This window comes from Panthera pardus, unplaced genomic scaffold (genome assembly GCF_024362965.1).
Source record: "Panthera pardus isolate Hobbes unplaced genomic scaffold, ASM2436296v1 HiC_scaffold_3, whole genome shotgun sequence".
Taxonomy (NCBI): Eukaryota; Metazoa; Chordata; class Mammalia; order Carnivora; family Felidae; genus Panthera; species Panthera pardus.
The window spans coordinates 52,022,971-52,038,972 of record NW_026526876.1 but is presented as its reverse complement, the minus strand read 5'-3'; the positions used below and the strand labels follow the sequence as shown (position 1 = coordinate 52,038,972).

General features: G+C 52.0%; 2 protein-coding genes across 13 annotated transcripts in view; one reads left to right on the top strand and one right to left on the bottom strand.

Annotated features, from left to right (window-relative positions):
- Positions 1 to 3,109, bottom strand: part of LOC128774231 (acid-sensing ion channel 2) — a 53,655-nt gene extending 50,546 nt beyond the window's left edge. For 2 of the 3 annotated variants that reach the window (XM_053892822.1, XM_053892821.1), the window contains exon 1: positions 2,555 to 3,109. In XM_053892822.1, coding sequence (XP_053748797.1) covers positions 2,555 to 3,109 — 555 coding nt within the window. Of the gene's footprint in view, positions 1 to 523; positions 803 to 2,554 lie in introns of those variants that run through there. The other variant, XM_053892820.1, reaches the window with a different exon arrangement.
- A 68-nt stretch (positions 3,110 to 3,177) lies between these two features.
- LOC109251924 (uncharacterized) lies at positions 3,178 to 11,030 on the top strand. Of its 10 annotated transcripts, none has more exons than XR_002073767.2 (5): positions 3,549 to 3,838; positions 5,653 to 5,748; positions 6,583 to 6,693; positions 6,840 to 7,014; positions 10,778 to 11,030. XR_002073767.2 is itself a non-coding variant. In XM_019423922.2 (5 exons), the coding sequence occupies exons 1-5, from the start codon at positions 3,558 to 3,560 to the stop codon at positions 10,920 to 10,922; spliced, it is 726 nt and encodes a 241-aa protein (XP_019279467.1). In that variant the 5' UTR covers positions 3,549 to 3,557; the 3' UTR covers positions 10,923 to 11,030. The 10 variants fall into 10 exon arrangements, 3 of the variants coding, with proteins under 3 accessions (XP_019279467.1, XP_019279468.1, XP_053748794.1); XM_019423922.2 differs by having other exon boundaries at positions 6,840 to 6,932; XR_002073770.2 differs by lacking the exons at positions 3,549 to 3,838; positions 6,583 to 6,693 and adding an exon at positions 3,178 to 3,282.
- Positions 11,031 to 16,002: the final 4,972 nt, after the last annotated feature.

The window sequence follows — 16,002 nt, the reverse complement described above, 5'->3', positions numbered from 1 at the left end:
GCAAGAAGGCCAGTGAACTGACTTCTCCCATCAGCAAGGTTCCCTGCCCTCTTCCGGTGCAAGAGCCCCAGAATCAGCATACTATACCCCAGACTAAAAGGTACAGGGGTATAAAGGGGGAGTGGGAAGGATTACCCCTCACTGCAAGGTCTTGGAACAAACCTGGTGCCATGTCCCCTCTCACAGAAGCTCAGCATGGCTTCCCACTGTGATCAGAGGCTGAGAAAGGTCAGCCATCCACTTGGGGCCTCCTCCAGGTTTCCTCGAGTGGGTGCCCTTTTTGACACCGCCCAAACAGCTGGGAGATCCAGCCCTGAGGCTCATCCCCCTTTCGGTGCTGGGGGAGGTCACACATTGAGGGTCAGTCCAAGGAGGGACACCCGGCCAGATGAGCCCTGGACTTGCTGAGGCTGGCAGATAATGACATACCACTTACTATTTCATAAACCATATCCACAAGCACCTTTACATTTGAGAGACATCCTGGAGAGGTCAAAGGCTCAGGTAAGGCTTTAAGGCCTGATCTTTGGTCTCCTGGGACTCCGGGGCCTCCAATTATGGGCTAAGTGCAATACGTCATCTGTGGGCCAAAGAACCTTTACTTGGAAATGGAACTTGATCATGAACTGAGAGGAAACCACTAGTTGGACACGCAGTGACGAGGGTGCTTGAGATCTCGGTCCGGGGTCTGCTACCGCAGTTTCTCTGAGTGTGTTCCGGGTACGTTCAGGCAGACAGAGGAACAGCTGAGTGCATTTCTGAGCTGCAAGGTGCAGTGGTGAAGCTGAGCGTTGCCACGGCACTAGAAAGCACGGGGTGGGATACAGGGATGGTTTCAGCCTCTGAGAATGAGGCATCGTCCCCTCCTCTCTCAAGCCACCTAGGCCATCGTTTGTGCATGAAATGTATGAGAGTCGTTTGCTCCATTCAGAAGGGCTTCCAGTACGGCCGGTCCCTTCCTCCAGTTCAGACCCCCTTCCCCTTTCGTATAAATGCACTGCCACTGGTTTTGCTGTGCTCTTCCTCACAGTGTTTGAAACGGATGGTAAAAACAGCTCCCCCAGGAAACAGAGCTCTATGGGATGCCCCCCACCCCCGGCACTGTGGGTTTTTCCAGAATCACAGACAGCTAACTGCAAGCACAGAGGCTGCAGACAGAAACTGGTTATGGCATTAACTGGTGATGGCAGAAACTCAGAGCAAGAGGCCAGCAGGCAGTGGACCTGAGAGCGGGTGGAGAATGGGTGCACTACCAGCAAGGTGGGGCATGTCTTAATTAGGCAGAGGGCCCCGGACAAGTGCTGGTGACAGAGCCCATCCAGTTCCTTTGCAACTGCTGCACCTGTCATCCGGAACCTACCATTGCAATTTGGCTCAAGGCTCGGAGACTCAAAAGCTCTGGCTTCTCCCTAAGGCAGCTATGGGAGAAGCAGCCACCCTGGGCTTCTGGAGGGTCCCACAGCCCCTGAGGCCCCAGACCCGCCTGGAAGCAAGGAGGCGTGCGTAGCTGCAGTCTCACCCCCTTATGCCAAGTTATGCCTAGCAGCCCACTAACTGGGCAAACGGAGAACCCTGGCAGCGACAGCTCTCCTCCCATCCTTTCTCTGCCCCTCCAGGAAGCCCCATCCTGAATGTGAGCCACATCCCCCTCCGCCTTTCCTCTTTACTCAGCTCCACACTCCTCCTCCAGGCTTTCCAATCCCACAGCTGCTCGCCCCCTCCCCACACCACTCCTCTGGCATCCACGTTGTTAAGCGACTGCACAGGCAGCAGCCCGAGCCTTTGAGTTTCAAGCCGAAGCTCCCAGACAAGCCAGCCTGGACCGCCTCGCCCTCACAGGCATCTCCCTGACCGTCCTCCTACACACAGGCCTCCACTTACACGCTCCTCTTGGGCCCAAGCACCCTGGACATCTCTTTGCTTCTGACCTGCCAGCAGACCAGATGGAGACCAGGGGGTCCCCCGCCCCCGACTCTCCTCTCCCCACACGGAGCTCGGAATCCACGCAAGAAAAGGAAGCACAGAGACTTCCACCCCTGTGAGCATCACCTGCTCCAGCAAGCTCCCAAAGCCACTGATAACACCCAGGCTGTCTGGGGCCCCACACCCCCTTCTCTGGCAGCTTCAGCTCCAGCCCAGCCCACAGGATGCAGTGCCTGATGCCACTTCCGAGCAGAGAAAGAGACAGAGAGGGGAGAAAAATGCCACCTCGTCAATGACAAGCTGTTCCAATCACACAGCTCAGCGACCAAGTGCCCCGGACAGCGGACAGCTCAGGCCTCCTCCCTCTAGTTGGGAGGAAGCCAGCTCAGCACATCTGGGGAAGCGATCCCCCACCGCAGGCCCCCTGCTCGCCCTCCACGCCTCACCAGACCACACTGCCCCATCCTGGCAGGCACACCGCTCCAACCAGTTCCAACAACTCTGGCCAACTACCCTCCTGGCCTTCGACTCGGGCACCACGCTCTCTCCTGCTCCGGGGAACGCGGAGACCCCAGTGTGGCACTTCTCAAGAGAACCATGCGCAAGAGTGAGCTGAAAGCCAAGTACTCACGGTGGTGAAGTCCTGGTGGCCGCACTCCTGCCCTTTGAACTTGCAGTAGAGCATCATATCCTTCAGGTCGTGGCCCACGCGATGCAGGAACTCCAGCATGCTGAACTGCTTGGGTTTGTAGTGTTTGAAGTTGGCCTTCTGCCGCAGGGCCTCCAGGACCGTGGGGTCTGCCAGGTGCGGGTCCGGGATCTGCAGGTTGACATCGAGCAGGGCCAGCAGCTCCCCGGCGTGGTACAGGTCATTGGTGGTCAGCCTGGAGAACCGGAAGCCGTTGAGGTTGCAGAGGGTCACAGCTGGGAAGACCAGGCTTTGGGCCACCACCTCATCCACCTTGGTGACGTGCTGGTAGGAGAGGTAGTAGGACACTCTCTCGGAGCTCTCCACCAGCAGCAGGCCCAGAGAGCCCACGAAGGCCACGGCCCAGAGCACACGCCGGATGGTCATCGGCCCATACACGAAGATGTGGCGGATGCCGTGGAGGGTGGAGGTGTTGGCGAAGATGTGGATGCTAGAGGGCTGCAGGCTGCCCTCGCTGGGGCTCTCCTTGAGGTCCATGGGGACCCTGTGCAGTTCCGCAACTGGCTTCAGGTTGATCCAATTTCAGAGAAGAGTTCCCAGTCCTCGGGCTCTGCTTAAACCTTGACGTTCAAGGGAGAGAACACGGCAAGGCAAGCATCAGGCCACACGCCTGGAGTTTATCCTGGGAGCCCAGCCGCACGCTGCCAGGGGTGAGTGTTTATATAAACCCATTCAAACTCTAGCTCCTGATTTTTTCCAGGCGATAAGGAGGGCTGGTTTTATTTAGGGAGACACCAAGGTGATGTGGAAGAGATGTGGGTGGGAAGGGAGAGCTTAGCCAATGGAAATAAAGTCCTCCCCCCTACACACGCCACTAGAGACAAGATTAAAAGCGAGAGCGAGGGAGAAAATGCTTCAAACAAGTCGCTCGGCAGCCCGGAGCCTGTTAGGCAGCGCATAATGCCCCGCGGTGAGCATCCCGGGGATGTCGCGCGGCCACGCTGATGCACTGCGGGCGGGCGCAGCGCGAGCCTCCCGAGCCGCCGCCGCGCCGCTCCGGACCCCGGATTCCGCTTCTCGCCGCCGGCCGCCGGCCCTCCTCGCCGCCTCCTCCGGGCCCCCTCTTTCGGGCGGAATTCCAAATGCCGGCGGGCCGCGGCCAGCGCCCCGGAGAGGGGGCAGCGCGCCACCGCGGACAGGCGCGGACCCGGAGGCCGGCAGGACGCGGGGGCTCCACGGGCCTCGCCTCTACCCCGCCTCCCGGAAGTAAGGCGAGACCCAGAGGCCGCCGAGAGAGCCGGCCTCCTCCCCTCCCCCGCCGCCCCCTATCCCGGGCTGCGAGGTGGGGGAGGGGGGAGACGGGGCGGGGGGAGGGGGGGTGGGGGCAGGGAGGCACGGGGGCGAGAGGCCTGGGGGGACGGGGAAACCCCGCGAAAGTTTCTTTTTGGCCGTTTTGGGAGGAGCTAGTGGGGGGGGGGGCGGCCTTCGCCGAAGGTGGAGTGAGGACGTGACACCCCTCCCCGTAGATGGATGGCAGGGAGGCACTGGATAAACTCCGGAAAGCCAGGTGTGGGGGTGGAGGCAGAATTCCTTTGCTCGGATTCTGCTCCCGGGTCACACTCAGCCCGGGGCCCTCAGAGGGGAGATGCTGAATGTGGATAAGGTAAGAAGCAACCCAGAAACCACAGTGCCTCTGCCACCGGCCGGCGGGAGGGGGACATTCCAGGGAGCGAGGAAGCCCCTCCGGAGACCCAGATAAAGAGCAACAAGTAGCCCCCACCCCACAGAGCCGCTGTGCTATCCCGAGGTTCTGTATCTGCAAAAGAAAGACAGCTGGGGTTCCAGGTAGGGCTGGCTGGCCCCCTTTGGGCTGTGTGTGTTCTGGCCCCGGATTTGCCAGATGGAATCACAGCTGGAGATAGAGGTGGGGAGCACAGGACTGGGGTTTGAGCAGCCTACCTCCTTTTCCTGAAAATCCACTGGAAGTCAGCCCCTGCTAGGAGGTGGGTGTGGCTTGCCCCGCGCCAGGGATCAAATGGTTGGAACCTATGGAGTCAGGGATGCTAAATCCTCATCAGGAGGAAAGGAACAGAAAGTTCCAGTGGCCAACCCAGTGCACACAGCCAAGCTGGGGCAGAGCCACATGGAGGCGCCTTGTTGAGCCAACCTGGTGTCCCCAGGGCACGCCAAGCTTAAATACTCCTTGGAAGGCATTTGAGAAGAAGGCAGCCTAGGGAATGTCCCTCCTGGATTGTATCTACTTCAAAATATTTCTCCATCCCATCTGCTCTAAACCAGATCCAAACAGAACAGAATCCGGATGCTCTCTGAGGCAATAAGCATGTGGCATTGAATTAGTGATGTATTGATCCTGGGAGCTTACGGTGCAGAAGCATCGCAAGCAAGCGCAAATGCCAGAGGGTACCCAACCTCATCCGTGTGCCACCTCCAAGGTCCCAGACCCCTGCCTAGACAGGCAGAGGGTCTTCAAAACAAGGGTGCCAAAATTAAGAGCCTGTCATCTGTCAAGACCTGTGTGAGCGTGTCTTATCTCACTTAACCCTTCCAACCTCCGTGGCAGGTATATGCTGCAATATCACCTCCAGTATACAGATGAGAAACTGAGACTCACAGAAGATGCCCCCACCAAGTTACACAGCTAATAAGTTCCAGAGCTGGGCCTTGAACTCAGGCATGCTTGCCTCCAAAACACAGGCTCAAAAAGCAAATCCAAACACTCCCTCCCAAACGTAGGAAGGGGCAAGCATTTCTACCCCACTTCCCAAATTACACACACACACACACACACACACACACACACACACACACACACTGTGAACCACTTCCTCCTTCCACATACAGAAAGCAGCCCTATCCCTCCTCCCCACCAGGCCAATCAATCCCTGTTGTCCATTTTTTAGCTCAAGGCCCTCCTCCTACAGGAAGACTTCCCCCACGAATCTAATCTTGGCTCATCAGTTTGGTTAACAAGTATGTTGAACTCCATCTGCACCACACCCTGTATTGGTTTGGGGGAAATGAGGAGGAATCCAACACATTTCTTACCGTTGACAATTCAGGATTCAATGGGGGCAGAGGCGGTGTTGGTTTGCAAACTGGCCCCTGGACACAGTCGGCAAGGAGAGACCAAGAAAGAAGCAGACCTCTCCAGATGGGTAGGTGGCGGGTTACATAAGCCGGGAACTGAACTAACAAGGTTTGTCTTGGGCACCACAAGAAGTGTCGATTTCCATGCCTGCTTGCGAGAACATTAAATGTTTATGTAGAGGCCTTAACTGGCCTCAGTCACATGTGCCACCCAGATGTTCTCAACAACACCTTGCTCTGCAAAGCTGTGTCCTTGGGCAGCGTGGGGAAGGCAAGCAGAATGCACATTTCAAGAGGGACTAAGGAGCCTCCAACTGCCCTGGGTCAAGCTCGGGGTTAACCAGCGGTCCCATCCTCTCGATCACCTGATCACCTCCTTCAACATTCCACCCCTCTTGACCGGCTCTTCTAATCTCACATGCTCCCCTCCTCCACTGTGTGCCTGAGGGGTCAGCAAGGGGAAACCCCTTGCTGCTTCAGGGTGGCTCATTTGGGGCAGGTCTTCAGCCTCCCTGAGACAGCTACCATAGCAACAGCCTAGGCACAGTCAAGAGAAAACACAGATTAAGATCATTCTCCCCCAAACAACATTCTCCATGAAGAGCCCCATGGTCTGAACCACTGATTTATTAAAACCTGTAGGTTTGAGATCAGATCACTCAGGATGTTCCCTTGTGTCCTCATGTGATTTAAAAAAGATGGTACATCAGCAGACTCACCAGGTATGAACACACAACATTCTGTTGGGATAATGGCACAGGTGCCTCCTTGCAAGGCAGTCGTAACATCCAAGGCCATCTTACTTTGGAGGACAGCTTTTCCCATTAGACACGTCAGTGTTCGGTAAAGACAGGCCTTGCCGGGTGAATTCAGTAAGGGCTTCTGTGCGTGCTGTCTTCTAGGCCAATGGGGGAGACAAAGATGAGCCAAATGATTGTAGCAGTGGAAAACAGAGCGTGTGCACCTGGCCTTGAGGAGAGGGAGCTTGGCAGCTTTAGGAATGTAGCCTTGTTGTATGTACCATACATGTTAGCCGGGGAGGCAGCACTCTTGGGTGTGAGGAGATGCACTGGGGGGTGGGATATGCCAGACCAAGACGCCCACCTTCTCCCCTCTCTCATTGGTGCATGTACCATTCCACGTATGGCGTTTTCAACAGGTTCAGCCTGCAGCAGGACAGCCAGATCCCCAGGGAGATTGGAGCGATTCCCCCTCCCCCCACAGAGAGATGCAAAGTAATTCACCCATCCTGGTGAGATGTCTTACTGCAAATTCCAGTAGATGATGCATGATGGGGGCTTGGTGTTTTCAGCAGTATAGCACATTGATCCACGGTAAGAGTCCGGGCAATGGCTATTTCCAGAAACTTCCGTGCCTAATGGCATTGAGTGTCTCAGTAGGGGTCCCCATTGTAACATATAGAACAACAGACCCTATTGGCAGATGATTCAAATGCATTAAAGCCTGGGATGGCACTTTAGTCTGCCTGGCCACAGTGGTTTTACTGGTTAGTAATTTAGGCTTCTGCTTTAGTACTCTTTTTTTCCTTTCCACTAAGCCTGCTGCGTGCAGGTGTGAGGGGAGGTGAAACTTCCACTCAATGTCATGTTCTTTTGCCCAGTCTCGGAATGTGACCCCTGATCACTGTTTATATGGCATGGGTATCCATACGTGGTACTCAGCTTCTCTAATCCTCTAATGGTGGCAGCCTGGTTTACGTGATGATAAGGAAAAGCTTGAGTAAGGCCAAGTGTCCACACAAACCGGGCATATTTAGAATCCTCACTCAGAAGGAGGGGGCCAATATAATCAATTTTCCCATCTCTCACCAGGTGGGAATTCCTGAGGTTGACTCCAGACCCCTTTGGCAGTTGCCCTGGGTATTATTTGTTTATTTAAGATTTTTATTTTTAAGTAATCTCTATACCCAATGGGAGGGTTTCATGACTTTCATGTCTCTAATATCAAGACTCATGACTCTAATATCAAGAACCGCACACTCTACCAACTGAGCCAACCAGATGCCCCAACCCGGGGCGTTGGAGAACACACAGAACATGTAGTTAACCAAATCACTGTATTTCAAGGGCAATCCAGCATCCTTGGTAATATGCCAGCCTGCCCTGGCACAACAGTGGCCACTCTTCCTATGCACCTAATTCAGCTGTATCAACTGACGGGGCACTTGCTAAGAGTAGGGAATCAGTTTCCTGATTGCCACGGGTGTCCGAGCTAGGAAGTGGAACACAGGATTGCAGGTGAACCCAAATGTCTTTTCCACCTTTTCTGAGACATGAGGGCTTACTCGTGATCATCCACCTCTCAGCTTCCCATTGTCCAAGCCATAGAGCTAATCCCTTTAGAATAGTCCACTGTCAGTGCAAAGAGCTAGTGGCCAGGACTCATGAATAATCACAAGCCAAACCCCTCTGAATTCAGCCTACTGGCTGCCATGGTTCCTTTCTGTTTCCAGGCATCAGCAGGAATTTCCCCCACCCCCTCCCCATAGACCATAGGGGCCACCATGAGAACGGAGAGGCGCTCCACATTCTACAGGACCTAGGAGCCCCTGCATTTCTAGAAACAGTGGGCTGGTGGACAGAGTGCCCCCCTGCTGCAAATAGGCATGGCCCTTTGGTCACAATGGGGGTTTGAACCGTGGTGGAAGTGAGTGGATGGTACACGTTCTCAGCCCATCCCCTGATAGAAAAGCGGAGCGCTTACCAGGATATGCTGTTCCTTGGTGAGAGGCTCCACCTGGAGGAGCGCGATGTGCACTGCCAGGAGCTGGTGCTCTATGGGGCCATGTCAGTTTCTTGCCCCTTCCAGAGCCAAGACCAAAATCCTAGGGTATTTTCTCCTTCTGTCCTCTCCGCCACAGTGCGCGACCCCCACCTTCTGCAGTCACAGACACGTCTAACTCAGAAGGTAGTCCTGCTTGGGAGATGCCCAGGCTTTAATAGGCTTCATTAGTATTTTTGCATTCCCTTACCCTATGTCCACGCCTGCCCTTTCTTTACCAGGCAGCATAAGGGATGGAGGTACTGTGCCAGGTGGGGAATGAAAGTCCTCCAAAACCCCCAAATGCCTGCAAAGGTTTGCACCTCCCTCGTGTTCCTAGGGGTCGGATGGGCTTGCACCTCACCAACCACAGCTTCTGAGACAACATGGGGCTTATCTGACCAGGTGACTCACCAAAACTTTACACTGGTGCCTCAGCCTCGAATTTCTGTGGGTTCGCCAGCCACCGTCTCCCTCGAAGCAAAGTCTGCAGGATGTCCCGCAGCAGAGACAAGTCTTCCCATGTTAACGTTATATCATCAATGTAATGGGCCCAGTTTACTGATGTGTGGGAGGAGAACAGGGACAGGTCTGGAGTGACCATCCTGTGACATATTGTGGGGCTGAGCAGAGAGCCCTGGGGAGGCACTGGAAAGGTCCACTATTGCCCCTCCCACATAAGCGAATTGATCTTAAGTCGTCAGACACCTGCACTTGCCAATCTGTCGGTGATTCCTTGTATATGTAAGGAAACGGGCGTATATAGCAGTTCAACCTGACAGTGAATAAAATGTTTCTACACAGCTCTTCTTAAGGGCCCTTTTTATTAAGTAAGACTCATTTGTAATTTGCAGTATGGCTTATGCATGAACATCATATATTCCAGGATCCTTAAAAGTGTTTTTGTGGTATTCTATTGGTTAAACATCTTCCTCTTCAATCAGATTTACAACACTTATCCCCTTGGCCCTGTGGGTATGTATGGAGGCAAAGGGGACTGGATTTAAATTGGGGCCATTTGGCCCAAACTTTCAGGCTCTGCCCTAATTTGTGGTCTTTTTGATGAAAGCAAAATATTAAGTGTCTGGCTAAACATTAAGGAAATTTCCAGATAAATTCATTTGCAAATCAGGCAATTTAACTCCCTACTTAGACAATGTGCCGCGATTTTTGCTCTGGTAAATTTATTCGCTTGCTTGAATTCATGTTCTCTGACACTGATCCTGCTTTTCTGAGAAGCAACAAGCTGGGGGGACCCTCTTCCAACCCTGGGGGATCTGAGGTCTGCCCAGAACCCAGAGCCTGCTGCCCAGGGAAGGTGAGGGCACAGAGGGCAGCCTGCCATCTCAAGCAAGTGGTGACAGGTAGGAGAGTCAGGAAGCTGAGACCTACAATGACCTCGGATGCTAATTTGCTCTTTAACATATGCTAGATACATGCTACTGTCACAATAACTCCCTAATTAAAAAAAAAGACATCCTTTTCTAATATACAGGTGGCATTGTTACTTCATTACTACTTCTTAGTACATTACGTTACTATTGGAGTCCATATTGTCATTGAGTAATATACATTACTATATAGTCAATATACAACTTTTTCTCCTGACCTCTCATTGACCTAAAGAAAGGTTAAAGGGGTGCCTGGATGGCTCAGTCCGGTAAGCATTCAATTTCAGTTCCGTTCAGGATCTCGCAGTTTGTGAGTTTCAGCCCCGCCCAGGGCTTGCTGCTGCTTTCAGCTCAGAGCCCGCTTTGGATCCTCTGGCTCTGTCTCCCTCTCCCTCTGCCCACCCCCCACTCTCATGTGCTCTCTGTATCTCCCTCTCAAAAATAAATAATAAACATTTATGGGGTGCCTGAGTGACTCAGTCAGTAAAGCAACTGACTCGTGATTTCAGCTCAGGTCATGATCTCACGGTTTGTGAGTTTGAGCCCCATGCCAGTGTGGAGGCTGCTTGGGATTCTCCCTCTCCCTCTCTTTCTTTGCTGCCCCCCTGCCTGTACTCTCCCTCCTCCCTCTCTCTCTCTCTCTCTCTCTCTCCCTCTCTCAAAATAAATAAACACTTTTTAAAAAGAAGAAAAAAGGTTGAAGATCAACTATTGTAAATCAAAGTGTTTCCTGTTGTTGGCTGGTTTTTAAATAAACACCTCATACAGCAGTTAATCCCATCCGGTTTTGTTACCTCAGCATATGCTTAGCAAATAATTTGTCATAAAGCAAATAATCTGTCACCAGGGAGGGACAATCAGCAAAGGCATTTAATGTGTGACTTATTGAGATCTTATTTATAGTTGTTTTATTTTTGCCTTCCAGGAGAAAACTACAGAAACCAGTCCACACAGAGAAGACTTTTAGGGTTCAGCTGCCCATTGATCTGAGCCCCGGAACGGATATAACTTGCTGCACAGCCTTTGGAAAGCCATGTAACATCTCTGCGCCGTTTCCTTGTTTGTGCTAAGTTATTGCTGAGGCCTCTTCCTGCACCAGCTTTCTATGCCACTGCAATTTGACACAATCCTTGACCAAATCATAAATACCTTGTTAATGGGATAAAAATGAGTTTGAATCTGGGATTCTGGTCATTAACCCCATGTCACCTTCTGTTAGAGCGCTGCGATGACAGGGTCAGGTGAATCCAAATCACATGTTAAACATGCAGGTGTCTGTTCCATCCTCTCTCCACACCCTACACCCTCACTGAATCAGAATCTCTAGGGGTGGGGCCTGGAAGGCTCTCTTTCCTTTATGAGATTACAGAGGGCAGAATGGGGACCCCACCCAAACCAGCCAGGTTCCAGGAGCTCCTCCTGTCTATCAGGCACGCCAAGCTATTTTCCAGAGTTTTGCACTTGGCATTTCCCTTGGCCCGGAAAGGTTTCCCCCATGGCTGGCTTCTTCTCATGTGTCACCTGCTCACAGAGGGTCTTGGCTGGCCTCCATCTCTCCACCCTCCACCCCACTCGCTAACCCATCACTTGTTTCCTTTTCTTCTCAGCACTAGTCACTTTTTGAAATTCATCTCCCCTCCTTGTGCATTATCTATTACCCCTACTGGAATAGGAGGCCCTACTTCACCCACACCCTACCCTCCGGGGGCAGAGACCCTGCCCGGCTTGTTGGAAGCTGGACCCCCACATGAGAGACCTGGGAGGTGCTCTGTGATGTAAGAATTCCCTTAGCCCCAAGGTTGAGGCTGCTTGTCTGAGATGCAGGAATGGGGACCCTCTTCCGACCCTGAGAAACCTGGACCTTGTCCTGAAACCAGTTCCCGAGGGTGGCGAGAGGCATCTCTTACCCCCCAGCCGCATCCACGGCACGGAGGAAGACCCCAGTGGCACCAGCAGGCGGCCAGGTGCCCGGAGAACCTCAGCTGGGGTATTTGATGGAAAATCCTAACTCAGAGGCTGTTGACAAGGTTCTCCTCCCTTCACGGTCTAGCAAAAAAATGGGTGCTGGTGGAAGCTGAGGTCAGGTGTGAATGGAGTAGTGGTTACCTAGCCCACAAAAGGGCCGTTCCATTTTCACTCCCCCTGACCAAAGACAGCTGACCTTGACATTTCCCATACCAGCTTTTCTCTACTTTCCTAATCTGATGGGATAATGATGTCATAAAGAAATAACTTAAACAGTAGGTGTTTAATAAATGTTCGCTGATGTAAAATTAGGAAGACAATCACAAGAGGACCTCCAAACTCTTCCTTACCCTCAATCAGTTTTTTGATAGCCAAAAATTAGTTTGTAATATGAGCACTCACCCCCTTAGTACGGAATCAATGGCTTCTTTCTCTTGTTTGCTTTCAATGAGACACATATACCTGTAGCCCCTTAGTCACCTAAGGCTCCAGGTGGGCTCAGGAGAGGCTCCAGGACCACACCCGACCTCTCCAGTCCCTCTGTTTAAAGACACAGAAGTCCCATCTCGAACAAAGCAGGTGTGCTTCAAATCTACCCCATGCGTAAAACGAGGTACCCGGGACCCTGAGGCGCTGGCTCCTGATTTAATGTTGTCATTTCCCTTCTCCGTGGGGCGTGAAAGTCCCCCGACCCCACCGCTCCCTGTCCAACCTCTGTATTATGTTTGCCTTCTCTAAATATTCTTTTTTGCATGTGTCCGTCTTTATGCGCCTTCCTCTTTGAGTCTGCCTCTGCTCCTCTTTCCCCTGGGATAGAAGTAGGAGAAAGAACCCATCGCTGTTTTCTCTGTCTCTCACCCCCCAGAGCCAACTGTTTAACGCATGAAGACAAATGAAGTCAATCAGCTATAGACAGGCTTTCAACAAAAATTTTATGGGCACCACCTTGGCCATAGGTGAGCTAGTGGCAACAGGAATGCCAGGGAAAGCCCACAAGTGCCTAAGGGTTAGTCTTGCCCTGATTCCAAGGGGAACTTCCTCCCACTACTGGTTAGAACTGCTTCTTCTTTTCTTTTTTTAATGTTTATTTATTTTTGAGAGAGAGAGCATGAGCTGGGGCAGGGCAGAGAAGGAGGGAGAGAGAGAGAATCCTAAGCAGGCTCTGTGCTGTCAGCACAGAGCCCATGAGGGGCTGGAAATCACAAGTTGTGAGACCATGACCTGAGCCAAAACCAAGAGTCAGGTGCTTGACCAACTGAGCCACTCAAGCACCCCTAGAACTGATTCTTATCTTTGGGAACAAGTGGTTGGTGGAGGTGATATTTTATTCCTACCTATTCAATTTGCTTATTACAACCTCCTTGAACCCTCATGAACCCTCCCTCGCCCATCCACCCACCTTCTTATATCAGTCCTCCCTCCCCCCTGCTCCCCTCTCTCTTCACTCATCCCCACTTCTTCTAAGAAGTGGCTCAGTGTGTATGGATTGGAGTGTGCCTCATCTGTGTACCCCTTTGCGTGGGATGACTTTTCTGTATCTCCGGCATTCATTTTAAGTCAATTTACTCCTTTACCTCTGTCATAAAGCAATGAGAAATAAAATTAATGAAATGGGAATAAGAAAGAGAAAAGGCAGGATTGAGAAAAAAGGAACAAGGCATTGTTGTTATAATCACGTTCATCTTTTTCTTGCATTTATACACGTTCGACTATAAATTCATTACATACATGTTCACGCAGGCAACCCAGTGGCAGGCACCACAGGGGAATAAGGAAGTCATGAAAGGCACAGCCCCTTCTCTCACGGAGCTTTGTGTCTCCCTGCTGAGGCACTAATAATAATTTGTATCAATACCACACTTGACGTCACGTGTCCAGCAGTCTTTATCTTACATGATTTCCATGAGCAGAAGAGGGGTCGTGGTCTCTGTGGCATGAAAGACGACACTGAGGCTCTGAGAGTTGGAGGACATTGAGAAGACAGTAGGAGCATCTGGGGCTCACGTCCTGGCTCCCTGACTCCAGATTTTCTGTCCTTTCCACTCTGCCATCATTCTAAGCAAGCATCCTCTGCAGACATGTCACAGAGCTAGGACACAGTGAAGCTGGGCAGAGTCTACTGACCGTGACAAGAGGAGCAGGCTCCAGGGAAGAGAAAACCAGTGAGGGCTGGAGAGAGAGAAGAGAGAGGCAAGGAACGATGGGCGGGAGGTGGAGGCTGGAAGAAGGTCCAGAACCTGGCCACGGGGTGATACCGCGGAGGTCGCTTCAGCCCCTGTGTGTACCCATGTGTCATCCAGAAGGCCACTGAAGAGCCACTGGAGGCAGATTTTCAAGAGCTTTTGTAGAAGGAGTGAGATGGAGGTGTCTTTTCACTCTCTCTGTGTATATATAAATATAAACATATACATATGTATATATGTCTCCTCTTTCTGTGTCTGATTATGCATTCAATTCAGCATGGATTTAAGGACTGCTAATTTTGGTCTGGGCGCTTTGATAAAACAATCTGGGAGAACACCAGGAAGGAAGAGACACCATTTTTCTGTTGTTGGAGGAGGTGATCAAAGGAACGTGACCCTCCTCCACCAGTTGACCAGCGAACTGGTCCCAAGGCAATCAAAAGCTCCTCACTCCCTCCTCTGTCCTTGGAAGTCACGCTCTGCCCACCATTCCCACGATGGGAGCTGCTTTCAAGGACCCAGCCTTGAGAGTAAGGTGCTGTTGAGGACATCTAAATGGTATACGTAACCGAACCTAGTTAAGGCCTCTGCATAAACATTTGAGATAATGGCAGGTTAGGTATGGAGGTCTACTCATCTCTCAATGCCTAAGACGAGCCTGGTTAGTAAGTTCCTTTGCTTATTAAAACTGCCACCTACTAACCTGGAGAGGTCTGCCTCTTTCCTAGGTCTCTCCTTGCCCTCTGTGTACAGGCACCCGTGTGCAAACCAACAGTTGTCCCCAGGGTGTGACCAAGGCAACGGTCTGCGCATACTGCAGAGAGAGCTCTGGATTATGGGATAGCAGGGGATGTGGCATCGAAATGTCCCGAAGTTCTCTGTACAAACTGCATTTTCATGGAGGGAAGGGAATTGGCATGTACTGAGAGCCAAACTCTCGTTTCATCTGTGAGGTTTTTTGCCCATTTTACAGACAAGGAGACTGAGGCTTCAGGAGGTATGTAAATTGCCCATGAGCCCACTTCAAGTGTGGGGATGCGCTTCTGGTAAGAGTTCAGGGTCACTGAATCACACTGCTACCGGTGCACCTCATGAGGCCGTGAAGGCTGTGGTCCAGGCTTCAGGTGCTGGTGCCAGACGGCTGGATCCACCGCATGCTAGCTCTGTTATGCGAAGCACGCTATGTACCTTGTCTAAACCTTGGTTTGCTCATCCGTAAAATGGGTATAGTGTGAAAGCACCTGCCTCGTAGGGAGAATGTGAGGAGTTAAAATGTGTGAAGCACTAATGAGTGTCTAAGAAAAGCCCAGTAACTATAGCTGCCATTATAAGCGCCATCATTATCATTACTGCTGTTGTCAATAGGGGAGCTAGGTGACATGAAGCCACCCCTGTGGGCTTGTGATCTTTCTCTGGCCCCCATACCCCAACCTATTCCCATGCAAAATGGCAGGTATGCAGTCACGACCCAGGGCTTGAACGTGAGGGCAGACGAGCAGTGCAGCTGTAATAGCCATACGCTGGAGTCCAGCTAGGGCCCTTGGACAAGGAGAGGACTCTCCCAGCTGGGGTTCAGGGCCTTTCCCCTGATATGGGCGGGGACACTCTGATCAGGTCACTTGCCCCCTATTAAGCATCTCTGGTGTGTCAAGCTCTACACTAGACTGTGAAGATATAATACTCAATAAGATGTATCCCCTTGAGCTCTGGTGCAGCTTTGGCAGATATGTTTTGCTGGATCTGTTTCCTCTTTGGGGAAACAGAGAGGCCGGAGGACTCCCGTGGTCCCTTGCAGACCTACCCCCTGAGTAGTGCTGTGAATAAACACTGTTCCAGCTTCTGTCCCCAGAGAAGAGTCTTTGGTCTTCCCAAGGCTGGAGACGTGAAGACTTCTGCTCCTTCTTCCTGTCAAGTGTATTTTTTTTGTGAGATTTGAGGAGTGAGGATCATCCCCCAACAAGGCCAGTTGTCTTTGAACTTCCTGACCCCATTCATCCACCAG

Coding starts and splice junctions, on each gene's coding strand:
- LOC109251924 (XM_019423922.2), top strand. CDS start 3,558: ATGTCGCGCGGCCACGCTGATGCACTGCGGGCGGGCGCAGCGCGAGCC. Junction 3,839..5,652: donor CTCTACCCCGCCTCCCGGAA/GTAAGGCGAGAC, acceptor TTGACAATTCAG/GATTCAATGGGGGCAGAGGC. Junction 6,694..6,839: donor TTTAGGAATGTAGCCTTGTT/GTATGTACCATA, acceptor CGTTTTCAACAG/GTTCAGCCTGCAGCAGGACA.